Here is a 16,988-nt window from a genome sequence, read left to right on the forward strand (position 1 = left end):
GGTTGTTGAGTGTCTGGTTCCCTGGCATTTATACTTGTCAATATGAATAAACCAGCACCTTGGTTTAAGGTTTGGATTCCCAACAGCCTAGTTACCCTCTGGAACCTTGTGAGGCCCTATCTATTAAGTGGTCTTCCTCCCCTGTTTTGTGATGTAAGATATATTTTAATTTTTTCCTACTGAATTGTGCTTTCTGCATTCTGATTGAATCACAACCAACCTTTACCATCTTAGCTGCCTTCTCTACTTTCTAACTAAAAAAAAAGGGTAAATTTTCCTGACTTTAAGCTTTACATTCTCTTTCTTTATCCTTCCAAGGCATTTCAGATAACTTTAGGAGCTTGTTAAAATATACATCCTGGCTCACAGCTCCAGATAATTTGGTCCTGTAAGTCTGGGATGGAGCCCAGGAATCTCTATTTTGAAGAAGTCCACTACCCACATAATGCTGATGCAGGTTGTCCAAAAATCCAATTTTGACAAAAGCCAAAAGAAACACTGCTGCAGTAATATATAAACTACCCCACCAACTCCTGTGAATTCTCTGAGTAGTGAACAATAAACACTGTGTCATGCGCAGGAGTCGTTGTTCAAAGTGTCCACTTGTCGTTCAGTGAGCAGATGTGCAGGCATTAACTTATTAAGCTGTAAAACTTTAGTCACTCAGTACGCCATGTGGAATTGAAATGAAATTGTTTTCAGCTAAGATTGAGAAGCTGCCCAAAGTATGTAAGTACGTAAGTCAGTATATTTCCATAAATTATCACGCTTTTTAAAATCACCTAAGTTATTCAGAATGATAAAGATCAGCTTCTTACTCTCTCCAAGTGAAGACACTCTTACCTTGTAACTGTTTACGAGCCAGCTGGGCAGGGGCACGCCGTGGGACAGGAGCTTGTTGATCACACAGTGGTGGTGCAGGTTACTCTGGACCTTGTGCCTTTCTAGGTACGTGGACAACAGTCGCCATGCTTCATCTGTGGCACTTGGTAGAAGCAGAAAGGACTACTAAGTTATAGATTCTTAACCACCATGTTCAGTACCATTCCAAGCATGTCATTACAAGGGAAAGCATCTTTAGAAGCTCACAAGTGAATTAGTAATACAGCTACAAGGCACCTAATATTATTAGGGCCAATGTGACTTCAGGGTAGTACTAGAAACTAGATGGCTTGGATTTTTCATTTCACTTCCCACTAACCACGTATTTACTTGACTATGCAATTCACTTAAGTTCTTTGTTTCAAATTTCTAAAATAAGAATAATGGCCTAGATTACTGTTGACAAACCTGATCAAGCACTACAGTCATACAGAAGTGCCGATTTAGAAGGCTAGGGCATTATCTCATAATCTGTATTTTAACAGTGATTCCGGTAGGCTAATTTAGGTATTAAAAGACTTTCAAATTGCAAAATGCTCCAACTGTAAGGCGGTAAGCTGCATAATACAAATTGTAAGTGCATTTCAAGGAAGGGAAGTTTACTGAGGGTTAGGGCTGTCAGGGAAGGACTGTGAGAAACTGAGGTTAACTGGGTGCCCCAGGGAAATAGGAGAAACACTAGGGCTATACCTGGATTCCTTTGTGGTAATGACTGATGAGAGCTGATTGGCTGCTAGCCAGGCCCAGGCTTCTGCTTGTGCTGCCTCTCCTCCAAACTGTAACTTGATGCATCTGCAATGCAAATGGTCCACACACAAAAAACTAACTTGCTGAAAAGCACCACCTTATTTTATTAGGACAGCTAGAGATAAGACAACTTGAGCTTTAGTCTACTGTCGAATTCACTACTGGGATATTGGCTCTTCTCTCTCCTCATGACCACATAACTGAATGACCCACGAGGCCATCAACAAGTGTTAAGAGATCATTTACTTTCAAGAGAAAACTGATGTTGAAAAATTCTGGAAGTTAGTATTTCCAATCTACAAACTACTTGACTAATATTTAGGTATAAGTTAACTTCAATAAGGAGTACTTTTTTATTGATTTATTTTAATTATTTTATTGTTTAGTTACAGTTGTCTGCAGTACTTTCTAATAAGGTTTTCAGGGGCCAGTAGCTGTCCTAAAGGACTGAAGAGGACACATGACCTGCCTCAAATGGACACTGTTCTGAACCCAGGTTGTGGGAATGTGGGTCCAGGAAAGCCAGATCTTCTCAGCAGAAGCTATAAAGCAATATTTAAAAAAAAAATCACAATCAACTAAAAGAAATAAAAAAAAGAACAAACCCTTTGTGAGAACTAAACTAAAATACTGGCTTATGGGTTACTGGCTCGTGTGACCCCCGCTTCACACTAAGCCACGGCACTTTTGCATTAGAACATGAACACTATAAAGACAAGGGCGTACATACTTGAAAGCAAGTCCCTCAAAGACTGGCGTTAAGGGAAGCTTAAACGTCTGGCAGAGTGATATGGCGGTGTCGAAAAGGCCGGCCTGAACCAGGAGAGTGACCATCTCCTCTGCTGACGAGCTTCCTGTGGAAACGGAAAAGCGCCACCCGGTGTGACCAGAGGTGTATGCAAAGGAGCCCCCAACTGTCTGTTGAGAGTATCTCAGAAGAACAGCATGCTTATAGCCATGTAGCGTGGCCCTCCAGTGTGCTGCCGGCACTGACAGAGCGCTGCGTCCCCACCTGCAACCGCAACTGCCGACGGCTCATGCTGAGCCAGCGCCAGGCGAACACGAGCCAGGATGCACTCTTTCTCTAGGTCTTCCAGGTCCAGGATTTCAATCTGCCGATTTGCTATCAGCCAAAGACAAACAAGTTCAATTCTCTAAATGCAAAAGAAGTCCCTACAGACTGTCTCAACCTGTCAATTTCCACTAGGTGTTAGGTAACTGTCCTTTTAATGGCCACGGTGAGAAAGCAGGTGGATTCACTCCAGCTAACTTTAAAGCAGCCTCCTGCTTCACACGTACAGCTGAGTCAAATGAAAGCACAGCCGCAGTGAGGCGGTGCTTACAAGGTGTTTCACATCTTATTCATTTAAATCTTAGAGCCATAAAATACTGTTACCTCTATCAGTAAGAAGGGAACATGCCCAAAGCAGGAGAGGCAGAATTAAAGCCAGGCGTCCCACCCCGGAGCCCAGGCTCTCTAAGGAAGGACACCATGCCTCCGTGGTCATGTCAAAGGAGCCTGACAAAACAAAAGTTTGCTACTAAGCTGATTTAAATGCAAGAAATGAAACACACTTTTAAAGCGCTTTCATTTCTCATAGCCATACAACGTTTTCAAAGTGCCACCAACCAACCTTTAGCAGATTAATATATTGAAAATACACTAAAAAAAGGAACTTTCCAATAGTTCTACAATGTAGCTACTATACATATATAGCATACTACAATGTAAGTACATTGAAATATATATGACTCACCTGGGGCGGCGGTGCACTCTCCATCATGGTTCCTCTTAGGGGACGCACCAGGGCGGTCATACTGAAATGACAAAGTCACTTAACTGTGAAAAATCACTGTTTTAATTTGCATCAAGAGCTTTTCTACTTCAACTCTCGCAACAGGAATTATTTAACTAGCACAGTCTTTTTACAAAGGTACTGTAACTATCAGACAAAAAATGCAATGTCTGCCAAGATGGCTCACTTAGCTCTAACACGTTACTGAGTCCGACAACATGGATTTCTGATCTCCGTATAAACCACCTGACACTCCCTGGTTGCAGATATATTCTCCACTCAGAATTCTGGGAAAACAGCCTACTAAATGTAGGAACTATACAATGCAAGTAGCTGGGCACATATGACTACATCGGCATGACCAAGAAAACTCAAAGTGTACATTCTTTAAAATAGTCACTGTAGATTGAATTAACAAAAATGAATGAAATAACAGCAGCTACTACCACTTAATGAGCACTTTTTGTGGGCCAGCCACTGTTACAATTCTAAGCAATCTGTACATAAATGATCTCATTTGAATACCCTAACAATTCTATAAGGTGGCCGTTAATATTATCATCTTTATTTTATGCCAGAGAATAACTGGATGGCAAAAAAAGTCAGTCAGGTCTCTCCAACTCCAAAACTGCTCTGTAATACTTCTTCCTACAATGATTCTGAGCTTGGGAACTGTAGTAATATATGCCAACCAAATTGCTGCAAAAATAGATTAAATTCCCAAATATCCAAAGAGAAATTTTAAATGACACAAAAGAAGATGAGGTCATAGTTCTGAAAGGACCAAAGCAAATAAATGACAAATTTTATTTATTCCCTAAATTCCAAGACAAAACGTCTCCATACCACTGCCCCAGATGCTGGCTGCACGATCCATGCGTATTCCGGACGAATAAGCCGTAAACAGTTAACAGCAGCCAGGTAGCAGTGGCCTTGCTTCTCAAGTCCCCGGAGGGTTCGGACCTCTCTGCCAAGACGCGTTCCGTACTCAAACATCGCTGTGCCTGCTGTGAGGCAACAATAAATCAGACAGCAGAGTTTCCGAAATGGGTTTCTTTAGAGACACACAGAATTTGCTTTCCTTATCGAATATTAAAATGTAAAACAAAACTGTTTAATTTAAAACCACACGCGCGCGCGCACACACACACACACACAATCACGCATTGGTGAGGACGTAGGAAAACGGGAACCCTTGTGCAGTGCTGGTGGGGTGTCAGTTGGTGCAGCCACCGTGGAAGACAATACGGCTGTTCTCAAAAAATTAAAAACATAATCACCTCACGATCCAGCAGTTCCACTTTTTTGAGAATATACCCCTCAAAATTGAAAGCAAGAGATATCTGTCCACCCTTGTTCATTACGCACAATAGACAAAAAAGGAAGCAATTCAAGCGTCCATCAATGGATAAATAAAATGTGACATATATATACAGTATTATTCACTCTTAAAAAAACCTACAATTCTGACATGACACAACATGGAAGAACCTTGAAGACATCACATACACTGAGTGAAACAAGCCGGTCACAAAAAGAAAAATAATGTATGACCCTAACGGTGACATTCAGAGGCAGAAGGCAGGATGGGGGTGGTTGTCCAAGGTTGGGGGACGAGGGCACATGGACTTGTTTAATGGGCAGAGTTTTGGTTCTGTGAGATGAGAAGGCCTTGGTGGATCATGGCACAGTCACGTGAGGGTACTCAGTACTGCTGAGCTGCACACTTAAAAATGGCTAAGGTGGTAAATGTTAAATGGATTTTACTACACTTTAAAAAAATTGGTTTCTCGCCCTGGCTGGTATAGCTCAGTGGATTGAGCGCGGGCCTGCGAACCAGAGAATCGAGGTTCGATTCCCAGTCAGGGCACATGCCTGGGTTGCAGGCAGGTTCCCTGCAGGCCAACTCCCAGCAGGGGATGCACAAAAGGCAACCATACATCGATGTTTCTCTCCCTCTCTCCTTCCTCTCTAAAGATAAATAAATAAATTTAAAAAAATTGGTTTCTCAATGCTAATGACTCTTGTTTAGGAAAGTAGAATGCTAATTATTTCAAGTAATAAACCACCAACTTGTGTTTTAACACAAGATGAAAACAAATGGGAAGTTGTTTAATGAGCACAGAGTGTTTGTGTTGCAAGACTGAAAAGAGGTCTGAAGACTGGCCACGCAGCGATGAGGACACACTCAACGAGACCTAAAAAGGGTTAACACTGCACAGTTCATGGGTGCTTCGCCCTGGTTAAAAAGGCTCCCCCAGCTATCACGTAAAATGCTACTTCTGACTATTAGAGCCTACATTCCCAGGTAGGACAGCTTAGGGAGCTTGTCTCAGCCAAACAGTCACCTACCTCCACCCAGGATTCTGAGACCAAGAAATGTGTGGACGCTCTGTTTAAGAACACAGACTCTTACAGTATTAAAAATTTTTCTTTCAGTTTTTGAATGAAACTATTCTTCATTCTAACAAATTAAAAAAGCTTTTAAAAAATTTATTGATTTTACAGAGAGAAAGAGGGGAGTATCAATTTGTTGTTTCAATTATTTATGCATTTATTGGTTGACTCTTGCATGTGCCCTGACTGGTATTAAACCCGCAACCTTGGTGAATCAGGACAATGCTCTAACCAACGGAGCTCCCCAGACAGGGTCCATCCAAACATATTTTTGAGTGCCTGTAATATGTAGGACATTTTGTTAGAACAAAAGCCTTGCTCCAGAAAAACCTAAACATTTACCTGGTTAAGCTGGTTTTAATCAGGTCAATTAGGGATGTTATTATTGTGAAATCAAACAATGGGAGATTTTCAACCCTTCCTGTATGATTCAAGACAATAAAAGAATATGCAGACATGTTTTTATGCAAACAGATTCATGGATATGGAGAGTGTTTGGATGGTTGCCAGGTGGGAGGGGAGGTATGGAGGAATGGGCGAAGAGGTGACGTGAAGGTGTTAAGAAGAAGTACAAACAGGTAGTTACAGAGTATCATGGGGACATAAAGTACAGTACAGGAAATGGTGTAGCCAAAGAACTTACATGCACAACCCATGGACATGAACAATGGTATGGGCACTCCCTGAGGGAGTGGGGAGCGCTGGGTGGAGAGGGGAAAGGGGGGAAAAATTGGGACAACTGTAATAGTATAATCAATAAAATAGAACTAAAAATAAAATGAGGTAGAAGACACACATAGAAGGTCATCTTACTGGAAATGCATCAAAAACGTTCTAGAATTGGAGTGCTTATCTTCAAGGCTAACAGGTAGTCTTCAAAAGGGCAAAGCTAGTCCTGCCCCTAAACACAATATGCCCAAATGCTTGTAGAGAACATTTGTCCAGTAGTAAAAATAAGGTAAAAATCATACAGGTCAAATACGTAATATATTTAGAAAACATAGTTAAACTGGTAAGGCCGCCTCCAACACAGGCCGTCAGCCCCAGTGCTCACCCTTCCGGTAATTGTGGCGGTAGATGTGAAAGGCATAGAGAAGCTCGTAGTAATTATGCGTCATGAGGTCCACAGCCCTGGCACGTGATTCAATTATTCCCACAACCTGAGGACGGGGAAGCGATCAGACATCAAAGTTAGTGGCCATCACGACAACCAACAGTTGTGCCCAGTCATCGGGGGAGAAACAGAATTACCTCGTTATGCAGATTGACATAGGGAAACTCTACAAGATCCTGTAGCTGCGAGCGCTCACAAAGAACCACCACCAGCTGCCGTAAACAGTCTAACTGCCTAAGGAAAGGAAAGGGAGATGAGGGTACACTGTCTTTGTGGGTTAAACGGTGTTAGTAAGTGACCTCAAAAACAGACTGAGACTGACTACCTGCTGGAGTCAGGAATTTGGGTTAAGGCTTCGTACGCTTGGTTGTTGTGACCCAAATCCAAATGATGTTTGAAGATGCATGTCCTTAAAGTGGCCTAAGTATCAAATATAGGGGTAAAAGATTAATACAAATTAAATCATCACATTCACGACAAACCTCAAGGGAAATGACTAGGTTATATTCAGTTCTTACCTGACTCTTCCAGTCATCACCTGCTTCAGTTACTGCTGACGTAGCCAACTGAATAACCAGTTCGGGCAAACCAACAACGTCGAGTAGACGCAAAACCTACAGAGAAGACACTTCCATTAAAATTAATATGCTAATTAAACTGAGATATGACTTTAAGTCCATCAAATAACGGGGTAACATAAAGATGAAATCAAAGCTGCTGACAAGATAAGCGCGAGGATCATCTGGGATCTTCGTTTAGATTCTGCTGTTAAATAACAGCCTTGGTGTAGAACTTGCTGTTGGTCTTTTTTGTTCACGGCTCTGGTCTCAGTATTGAGCACATAGTAAGCTCTCAATATTTGCTGAGTGAAGGAACAAATATAATTTCACTAACTTTTTGCACTGCTTAGGTCATAGATTAATTTGAAGCCTGATAAATAATACTAATACCATAGCCTTATAAAAACCCTAAACAGATTACATTAATGTTTGCCATAACCCGTTTCCAATACAAGAACAGCACTCTTCAAACTGTTTAAATCGTCCGCCCTGTTAACAGTGTCTGTGCGCACTCCACACAGGTGCGCACGTGCTTACCTACACACACCCACTTCTCTAAGACACGTGTATGAAACACTCAAATAAACTTACAAAGACAGATAAAAATAGTATAAAATTATTTTTACTTATTACTATTTATTATTAGCTTTCTTTTCTTCATTAACAGTATAAAACGTCTTTTTGTTCTGGATACGTGGTGTAAGGTTATACTTTTCACCCAAGTGTAGCGTGTTTAACAATGTGCCCAAATGCTAAGGACACCGCTGGCTGGCTGTTCACAAAGTAAACATGTCTGTGCCACCAGCACCCAAATTAAAAACAGTAACATATCAGTACTCCAACTCTCCGGTGTCACTCCTTCCAGCCACTACAGACTTCTTTTTTTAATCCTGACCCGAGGACATGATTTTAGAGACAGAGCGAAGGACAGAGAGAAGGAGAGAAACAATGATTGGCTGCCTCCTGCATGTGCCCCCAACCTAGGCAGGTGCCCTGGGTGGGAATCAAACCCATGACTTTTCGATTTACAGGATGACATTCCAACCAACTGAACCATACCAGTCAGGGAGCCACTACTGACTTTTAACAGTTGTTTTTAATTTCATGGAAACAGAATCTCATGATATTATATTTTTTGTGTATCTGACTTCTTTTGCTTAACATGTTAGTAAGACTGATGTGTTATTACATGCAGCAATTAATTTCATATGAAAGAATATACATAATTCACTGACCCATTCTGCTAATGAACACTTGAGTTGTTTCTAGTATGACCTTTATGACTATGCTTGGAACATAAATTATACAAATCTCTTTCGGTAAATACATGCGTCTGTCTGGACCTATTTAGAACTGCGATCACTCGGCCCTAACATGTCAATGACTGGAGCTACTAGATACTGACAGTTGCCCAAAGTGGCTATAACCAGTCTACACCCCATACCACAGATAATTAAGATGCCTGACACCTTGATAGTTTTCACACTATCTTGAACTGACATTTGAATTCAAGGTACACTTATTCAAAATAGCATCCCTGAAAAGTCCGATCATTTTTGGCTGACTTGTCAGACCTGATTATAGGCGGTCACTGTTCTCGCCTTGCAGTGTGGCTGAGGAAGAGCCTGAATCACAGGTAGAAGTATTAGCCCTAAATCTTCCTCGCTTGCTTGTGCTTTGTTAGTATCTCCAATCTGGTTTCTTTGCAGGAGTTTTTAAAAGTCATGTCCTTATTCTAAAGGTGATTTTCATTAAAATTAAGGAATATAATGTATAAATCATTTTAAACAGGCACACCTAACCTGAAGTGAAGTGGACGAGGGCACCACTATGTGCCCCTGCCCTTCACTGAGATACTCACTCTTCCCTCAGATGCCTGCCTACCTTGAGACTAAGTGACAAATGACCACTTGGTAAATGGGCCAAATAAAGGCATCAGAGTCAATCCTTATGACACACATTAGCACATCTTGGTCTATTTCTCTGTGAGTGAGAGTTCTAGTACTTTCTTTCCGAGTCCCACTTTGGGGTTCACTGGAGCAGTGATTCTTAATGTTTTTTTAATCAATAAGTTTCTCCTAACAAAAGCTATGGAGCTTCTCCACAGAAAAACAAACAAACAACATTTTATACCTAATTTCAGGGGATTTATTAATGCCTTAAATTCATCTGGCTTCAGATTAAAAATTCTTACTTAAAATTCAATATAATTTTCTCATTAGTAAGATAGTAGAGGGTTATTAATAGATATAAATCTATTTCAGTATAAATTAATGTATCTCTTAAAAGAACAAGCAACGAACAGAACGGTGGAGTCTGCCTTGTTGCATTTCCTGTTTGGTGAGAAGGCCGAATAACAACACACAGGTATCTGGGACAGAGCACGTTGTAAAGAAGTGATACAAAGAAAAACGAAGCAGGGCCGGGAGAATGCCCACCGTGCCCGTCTGCACCTGTGCACGTGCGGGGGCGGGTGCAGGCAGGCAGGACAGCACAGCACGCGTTCCTCTTCGTAGGTGAGGCAGGGAGGTGACACCTGAGCAGAAACCTGAATGCCACAAGGGCGTGAGAAAGCTGACTAAGGGAAAGGCAGGCAGAAAGGCTCTGAAAAGAACAGAGGATGTGGTCAGCTTGCAGGAGAGGTAAGAAGGCCACCATAGTAACAGCCGAGTGACCAGAGGGAACAGTGGTAGGAGAAAAGCTCAGGGGCCAAATCACAAACTAAGGCTAAACACTTCAGGCCAATTATCTGAGTTACCGGCAAAACTGTTAAGTAATAGAATTCTAATGATAACTGGGCTAATAAAATGATATAACTTAAGTTATAAACATTTATCAAATTTAATTTAAAAATTTCAATTTTTCTAGGCAAATTCATTTTCCCTTTACTTGGAAATTCAGTGAATAATTCTTCTTTCTTTTAGATTTTATTTATTTATTTTTAGAGAGAGGAGAAGGAATGGAAAGAAACATCAACATGTGGTTGCCTCTTGTGTGCCCCTTACTGGGGACCTGTCCGCAACCCAGCCATGTGCCCTGACTGGGAATCAAACCAGCGACCCTTTGGTTTGCAGGCTGGCCCTCAATTCACCGAGCCACACCAGCCAAAGAGTAATAATTAATTTGTATACTGTTTTTATCCAAAAATACCAAAGCAATGTATTTCAGATAAATTTCTATAGAGGGTGAAAGAGCCAAAACATGACATAATGTACCTTGTCATAATACTGCAGCCTGGGGGTGGAAACTATCTCCCCATCCTCTGACCGGATCAAGCGGTCCAAGAATTCCTCTTTGCCCACTTCAGACGCTGCCTGGCAGAAACATTCCAGAGCCTGGAGAAATAAAACACTAAGTGACTCATAATGGATTGTTCCACTTCTAGGTGCTCATGACTAAAGAAAGTAAAAAAAAAACCTAACACTGTTTAATACTTCTGACTACATTTGTAATTTCTGCCATCTAAACTCTGATACATTATTAGTATTTTTTAAAAGATTTTATTTATTTATCTTTAGAGAAGGGAAGGAGAGAGGGAGAGAAATATCAATGTGTGGTTGCCTCTCATGCGTCCCCTGCTGGGAACTGGCCTGCAACCCAGGCATGTACCCTGACTGGGAATCGAACTGCGATCGTCTGGTTTGCAGGCCCATGCTCAATCCACTGAGCTACACCAGCCAGGGCTACATTATTAGTATTTTTATCTTACTTTTTCACTTAAATGCTACTAATTAAAAATGTAAACTTTAATGATCATAGATAAATACATAATGAAATAGCTGTAGCTACACATTAACATTTGTAGAATTTGGGTGGCGAATATATATGACTTTATTATAAAAGCTTTTAAACTTTTCTGAATGTTTAGAAATTTATATAACAGGATGTCAGGGAAAAATGGACATTACCATAGTAGGAAAAGAAGCTGCCTTAAAAAAATAATATATCACCCAGTGACTGATGAATAAACAAAATATATATCCATACAATGGAATATAATTTGGCCATTAAAAGAAATGACAAACGACATGGGTGAACCTTGAACATATATGCTAAATGAACGAAATCAGTCACAAAATCCCCCCACAGTGTACTATTTCATTAATATGAAATACCCAGAACAGGTAAATTTACTTATTTATTCTCTCTGTGGAGAAATAAAGTAGACTGGTAGTTGACTAAGGGCTTAAGAAGAATAGGAGAATTGGGGAGTGATGGTTAATAAGTTGGGGTTTCTTTTTGGAGTGATGAAAATGTTCTAAAAATTAACTGTGATATTTGCATAACTGTGTACATCTTAAAAATGTTGACATGTTATATTAAATTGTATACTCCAAATGGGTGAGGTATAATGATATATAAATTTTATCTCAAATTGTTATAGAAAATGTTTTCAAAAGCCCTAGGAAGTTATAATAGTTAAAATTAAATGTTTTGTTGGAAACAAAACACCCCTCCATAAGATATAATGGAAACAATGAAATTGAAAAATACATTTCATTTACTAAATGCATCCCTAAAACACCCGTAGAGGGACAGGAGCGTTTCACTCCTTTCTTTTCCTGTGCCCTAACCAATCTGCAAAGTACCAGCGGCCGAACTTCTCCATGGCACTAGTAGTCTCCTGTATCCTAATTCAGAGGAGTCTATGCTTCTCACCCCAACTTAGTTCGATGGAAACTAAGAGTCCTCGTTGTGATCAATTTTGTTCACCACTCAAAGGCAGTTTACCTTCTGGCCCTCTCCTGTAACCAGGTAACATCGACCCAGCATAAATCGGCGGGAACCAACGTTGACTTGACACCAGGGATGTAGCAGTTGAATATAATCCTGAAAGGCATAAAAGGCACTTTCTGATTAAGGAAATACTCATTTCCACGTTCTTCACAGAGGGAGAGCAGATGTGGTCAATCAGCAAACGTTGTATTTCCTGACATCACCTGGAGAGCACAACCTAACGCTGTTCACCGATTCTTATATGAGGCTATTAGACACTTTACGAAAACAAACTGGACTCCAATTACACGAACACACATCTGCTTTCCGTCTTAGCCATTTCTCCACTTCTGGTATTTACTGGTTCAATCACTAGATTCCAGAAAAGGATTTAAGTGAACAGAATGGTATGCTGTTTTACCTAATAGACAGAATTTAAAAAAGGAAGAAAGGATCCTAGAAAAAGTTTTATTAGGAATGATACTATCAAGAGGGAAGTAGAGAAAATCTAGAGTATGTTTTGGTGCAGTTAAATATAAATTATTATGGCTCTTATTATCAGGCCAATTAAAATGCAGACAACATTTACAAAGAAAAAATTTCAGAAATCCCATTCTTTACAAGAAAAATTAAACCTGAAATATTCAACAGTACTCACCTGCAATTGTACATACTGACAATTTCCCATCAAACATTCTAGAAAAAGGCAACTGGGATTGCTAGGCCACCTAATTATTGGTTAAGAAGATTTTTTTTTTACGTTTTTTGGCAAAACTTAAACACATACATTGGGTAGTTGAGCTCCATAAAATGGCTTAATTGAGCTATTCAATAAATGTTTGATGAATGTATAACACTTTAAAAGAGATCTAGGTACGCCCTGGTTGGCGTAGCTCAGTGGACTGAGCGCGGGCCTGTGAACCAAACGATCACGGTTCGATTCCCAGTCAGGGCACATGCCTGGGTTGCAGGCCAGTTTCCAGCAGGGGACACAAGAGAGACAACCATACATTGATGTTTCTCTCCCTCTCTCCTTCTCTTCCCCTCTAAAAATAAATAAGTAAAATCTTAAAAAAAAATAAATAAAAGAGATCTAGGTATTACACATGTATGTATCAGTAAAATCTGGCTGAACTCCTGAGCAAAAAACCAAAGCAAAATAAAATCAAAACTGGGATCATATCTGAAAATAAGTACTATCATCTTTTGTAGATGGAAAAGCACCCAAACTCATTTAAAAATCTTCATTACAAGACAGAACGAGCCTTATATTCTTTAACTAGAAGAAACCTTTTGCCCTGGCTGGTATGGGTCAGCTGGTTGGAGCGTGATCCCATGACTGAAAGGTTATGGCCTGTTCGGGACGCTTACGAATCCCCGGTCTGGGTGTGGAGGATGCTGGGTCCTGGGGTGTGTGGGAGGCAACTGATGGGTGCTTGTCTCTCACATCGATGTTTCTCTCTCCCCCTCCCTCTCTCTCTAAAGGCAATGAAACAATGTCCTTGGGTGAGGATTAAATAAAAAGAAAAAAAATCTTTCAAATGGCTTTAAAATAAAAGGATACAAGAGCTGCAATAAATAACTGGTAATTGCAGTAATCATCTCAGGCCAATTCAACCCAGTCTGGCTCAGAGGTGCCTTTGGTTGAGAGAAGAGATGAGATATAATGTGTTTTCTTGCAACTTCTTGGAAGAATAATTCCACAATTGTCTGAGGGCTAGATACTTAAAAAAGAAAAAGAAATGATAATCACCAACTTGTGATAGCGGTATCAATTTTCAATTAAGACATTCTACCAATTCATTTTATGCCTGTAACAAAGGACACTTACTATTTTGAAATATAAAATGCACCATTGGGCCCTGGCTGGTGTGGCTCAGTGGACTGAGTGCCAGCCTGCAAACCAAAAGACTGCCAATTTGATTCCCTGTTGGGGCACACGCCTAGGTTGCAGGCTAGGTTCCCAGCTGGGGGCAACCGATCGATGTTTCTCTCACACACTGATGTTTCTCTCCTTCTTTCTCCTTCCCTCCCCCTCTCTAAAAGTAAATAAATAAAATCTAAAGAAATGTTTAAAAAACGCACCATTGAGATTATCAATGGCCATATAAATAAAAACAATTTGTAAACTGTGAAGTACTATACAAATGCAATTTAAAAAGCCAGTTAAATCAACACTGTAGTCACTGTTTTCTACTGGTCTCATTAAACCTAAGTGTCTCCCCTAGAAAAGTATTTACAATAAAAATAGTTTGAAAATTTCAAGGTTTATACCAAAAAACCCACACAAAATAAACTCCCCAGAATGGTTCTCAAGCATGAGAGAGGGGCTCCTTTGGAACATATACTGACTAAGGTCACAAAAGTTACCTTGAACTTAGTAAACCTAAAAAGTGACTTTAAACTAATCGCTGGAGTATCATTATACAGTGGGAAAGCGGCAACGCCCTCCATTTACGCCTCGTCTGGGACTACGGTGTCCACAGGACCCGCTGTCACAACCAGAGGTCAGGCCACAGCTTGCTCACACCCTCTCCAAGTGAAAGCAGAGCCTCACCAAATTTTCTATAGTAAAGGCGGCGAGAGACCACTTTAATGAATATAAAATAACTGCCAAACTTGTAATCAAACGCATACACCGTCCAGTCCTTACCAAATTTGCTTGCCATTAAAGCACTAGAGTCAGTCAGCTCCAGGACTGACAGGTGTTGGAGATTAGACTCCCTGTGAAAATAGGGGGGAAATCAGCTCGTAAATTCTGTGATGCCCAACACGACTTCAACAAGTTATTCTATCAAGAATTAGACTCAATGCCATTAACAAACCACACATGAGAGCTCCACTGAAAGCATGAAAAAAATCTGGAAAACACGCCATGGTTTAGACTTGCCCATGACACCACTCAGTGACCCCGCAGTGAGAAGCCACAGTGGAAATTTCTCAGAGACCTCCACGCGACGAAAAGCCTCACCTTGCCAGAGAAAATGGAATGGTTTATCTTACTGAAAATGGGAATCTTCTCATTGTTAGATTTTCTTTCTTCTTTGAGCTATAAAAAATCTCAGCCTACCTTTAATAACTAACACAATGTTTCAGTGTGTGGCTTAACTTTCCCACTGACCTCATCTTATTTTCCTTTCAACAGGATTTACCTTTGCATTACACACCCATGTATGATAACACATAATAAACATGCTTATTGTTTTAATTCTTATAAGTTGCCTTTAGCCTTAAAAAATGAAGAATCTAAAAGCTCTTCGAATTTTACAGGCAAAATACATTACAGCATAATATTTTTTTTCTTGTAAGACAATGAAAAAATAATTACACCCACAATTTATTTTAATAATAATTAGAATCATACACTCACAGTGTGTCCACTGGCACGTCAGTTGCCAAGCACTGACTCCCCCACTTAACGAGGTGGTAGGATAAGAGCAGGGGGGCTGTCCGGTGCAGCAGGTCTTGCTGCGCCTGAAAGAGCTGGCCGGCTCCCAGAATCACCTGTGCAAGACGGTGGTGGGGGAGAGCAAACAGCAAGTAGCGATTGTAACTCTTAACATTCTCAGGTGGAGGTAAAATACAGTAACAAACACGGTTACAAAGGGCATACAAAAGTAACATATATGTAGCCCTGGCTGGGTAGCTCAGATGGTTAGAGCATTGTCCCAATATGCCAAGGTCGTGGGTTCCAGTCAGGGCACATACAAGAATCAATCAACGAATGCATAAATAAGTGAAACAAGAAATTGATGTTTCTCTCCCTTCCCCCTCTCTAAACATCAATAAATACATTTTAAAAGGAAAGTAACAGGTATACATAAATAAAAGCAACACACTTATTATATTTTGGGATAGCAGAGGGCAAAAATATCTACCCAAATATGTACAATAATCAAAAACAGCTCACCAAGTCTTGGGAGCTGCTGATGAAAAAGAAAACAACATTGAAAAGCTTAACTTCCATTAAATCTGTGGATTCAGAATTCTAGAAGAGGAACAGGGAAATCTAAGACCATTGTTATATTTCTGGTCTTGGGTAAAAAAAGAGTAGAGGAAAATTTGGTGATACAGCCAGAAGCTTTAAAAATGCGTGCACCCTATTATCAATCCAGTCTAGCTGTTGGACTTTATCCTAGAGATACAATCAAAGGTGTACAGAAAATTACAGCTAGAAGGAAAAACTGGCAGCAACGTGGGGGGCCGCGAATGGGATTGATTAAATAAATTAAAACTATACTAGATAATAAAAACGTTGAAGAGTATTTAATAATGTGAAAATGCTGATGAAATTTGTAAGTAGAAAACCACGGGTCTACAAAAAAATACTACGTAATGTAGTCTAATATTATAAATAATATAAAAAAACAAATGCATAGAAAAAAGGGTGTGTGTCAAAATGTAGAATAGTGTTTATCACTGTGCAGAAGATTACAGGTGAATTTTTATTTTCTTTCTGTTTGCATATAAAGGCTCTACAATAACCATCCATTACTCCTATGTTTAGGGGAAAACAATGAAGTTTATAACAAAAACCCCCTCAAAACCCCCAAACCCCTAAAGAAACGGGAAACTGGATCAGGACTAAAGAGAACTTAACAAGGGCCGCGGCAAGTGACCCACTCCTGGTAGGGCCCTGCTCCCTCTTGGTGGGCCCAAACAAATCGTCTTTCCAGATGTGTTTCCTTATTTTTAGCCAAAATTCTACCATTGGCAATGTATTTGAGTAAATTCTGATTTAAAACATATTAAAATCTCTGGGAACCCACAAAGGCC

At 40.2% G+C, this 16,988-nt stretch overlaps 1 protein-coding gene across 1 annotated transcript in view; it reads right to left on the minus strand.

Annotated features, from left to right (window-relative positions):
* The window catches only part of NUP160 (nucleoporin 160), a 39,385-nt gene that overhangs the window by 2,597 nt on the left and 19,800 nt on the right, over positions 1 to 16,988 (minus strand). Inside the window, exons 18-33 of the mRNA XM_037027934.1 lie at positions 15,583 to 15,716; positions 14,866 to 14,936; positions 13,777 to 13,936; positions 12,871 to 12,940; positions 12,228 to 12,326; positions 10,712 to 10,831; positions 7,455 to 7,550; positions 7,262 to 7,356; positions 7,074 to 7,170; positions 6,877 to 6,982; positions 4,272 to 4,432; positions 3,387 to 3,447; positions 2,642 to 2,752; positions 2,360 to 2,483; positions 1,573 to 1,674; positions 844 to 985 (exon numbers count right to left, since the gene is read on the minus strand). Coding sequence (XP_036883829.1) covers positions 844 to 985; positions 1,573 to 1,674; positions 2,360 to 2,483; positions 2,642 to 2,752; positions 3,387 to 3,447; positions 4,272 to 4,432; positions 6,877 to 6,982; positions 7,074 to 7,170; positions 7,262 to 7,356; positions 7,455 to 7,550; positions 10,712 to 10,831; positions 12,228 to 12,326; positions 12,871 to 12,940; positions 13,777 to 13,936; positions 14,866 to 14,936; positions 15,583 to 15,716 — 1,749 coding nt within the window. The remainder of the gene's footprint in view (positions 1 to 843; positions 986 to 1,572; positions 1,675 to 2,359; positions 2,484 to 2,641; positions 2,753 to 3,386; positions 3,448 to 4,271; positions 4,433 to 6,876; positions 6,983 to 7,073; positions 7,171 to 7,261; positions 7,357 to 7,454; positions 7,551 to 10,711; positions 10,832 to 12,227; positions 12,327 to 12,870; positions 12,941 to 13,776; positions 13,937 to 14,865; positions 14,937 to 15,582; positions 15,717 to 16,988) is intronic.

This window comes from Sturnira hondurensis, unplaced genomic scaffold, assembly GCF_014824575.4.
Source record: "Sturnira hondurensis isolate 20B ecotype Veracruz unplaced genomic scaffold, ASM1482457v3 Scaffold0019433, whole genome shotgun sequence".
In the NCBI taxonomy this organism is placed as follows: domain Eukaryota; kingdom Metazoa; phylum Chordata; class Mammalia; order Chiroptera; family Phyllostomidae; genus Sturnira; species Sturnira hondurensis.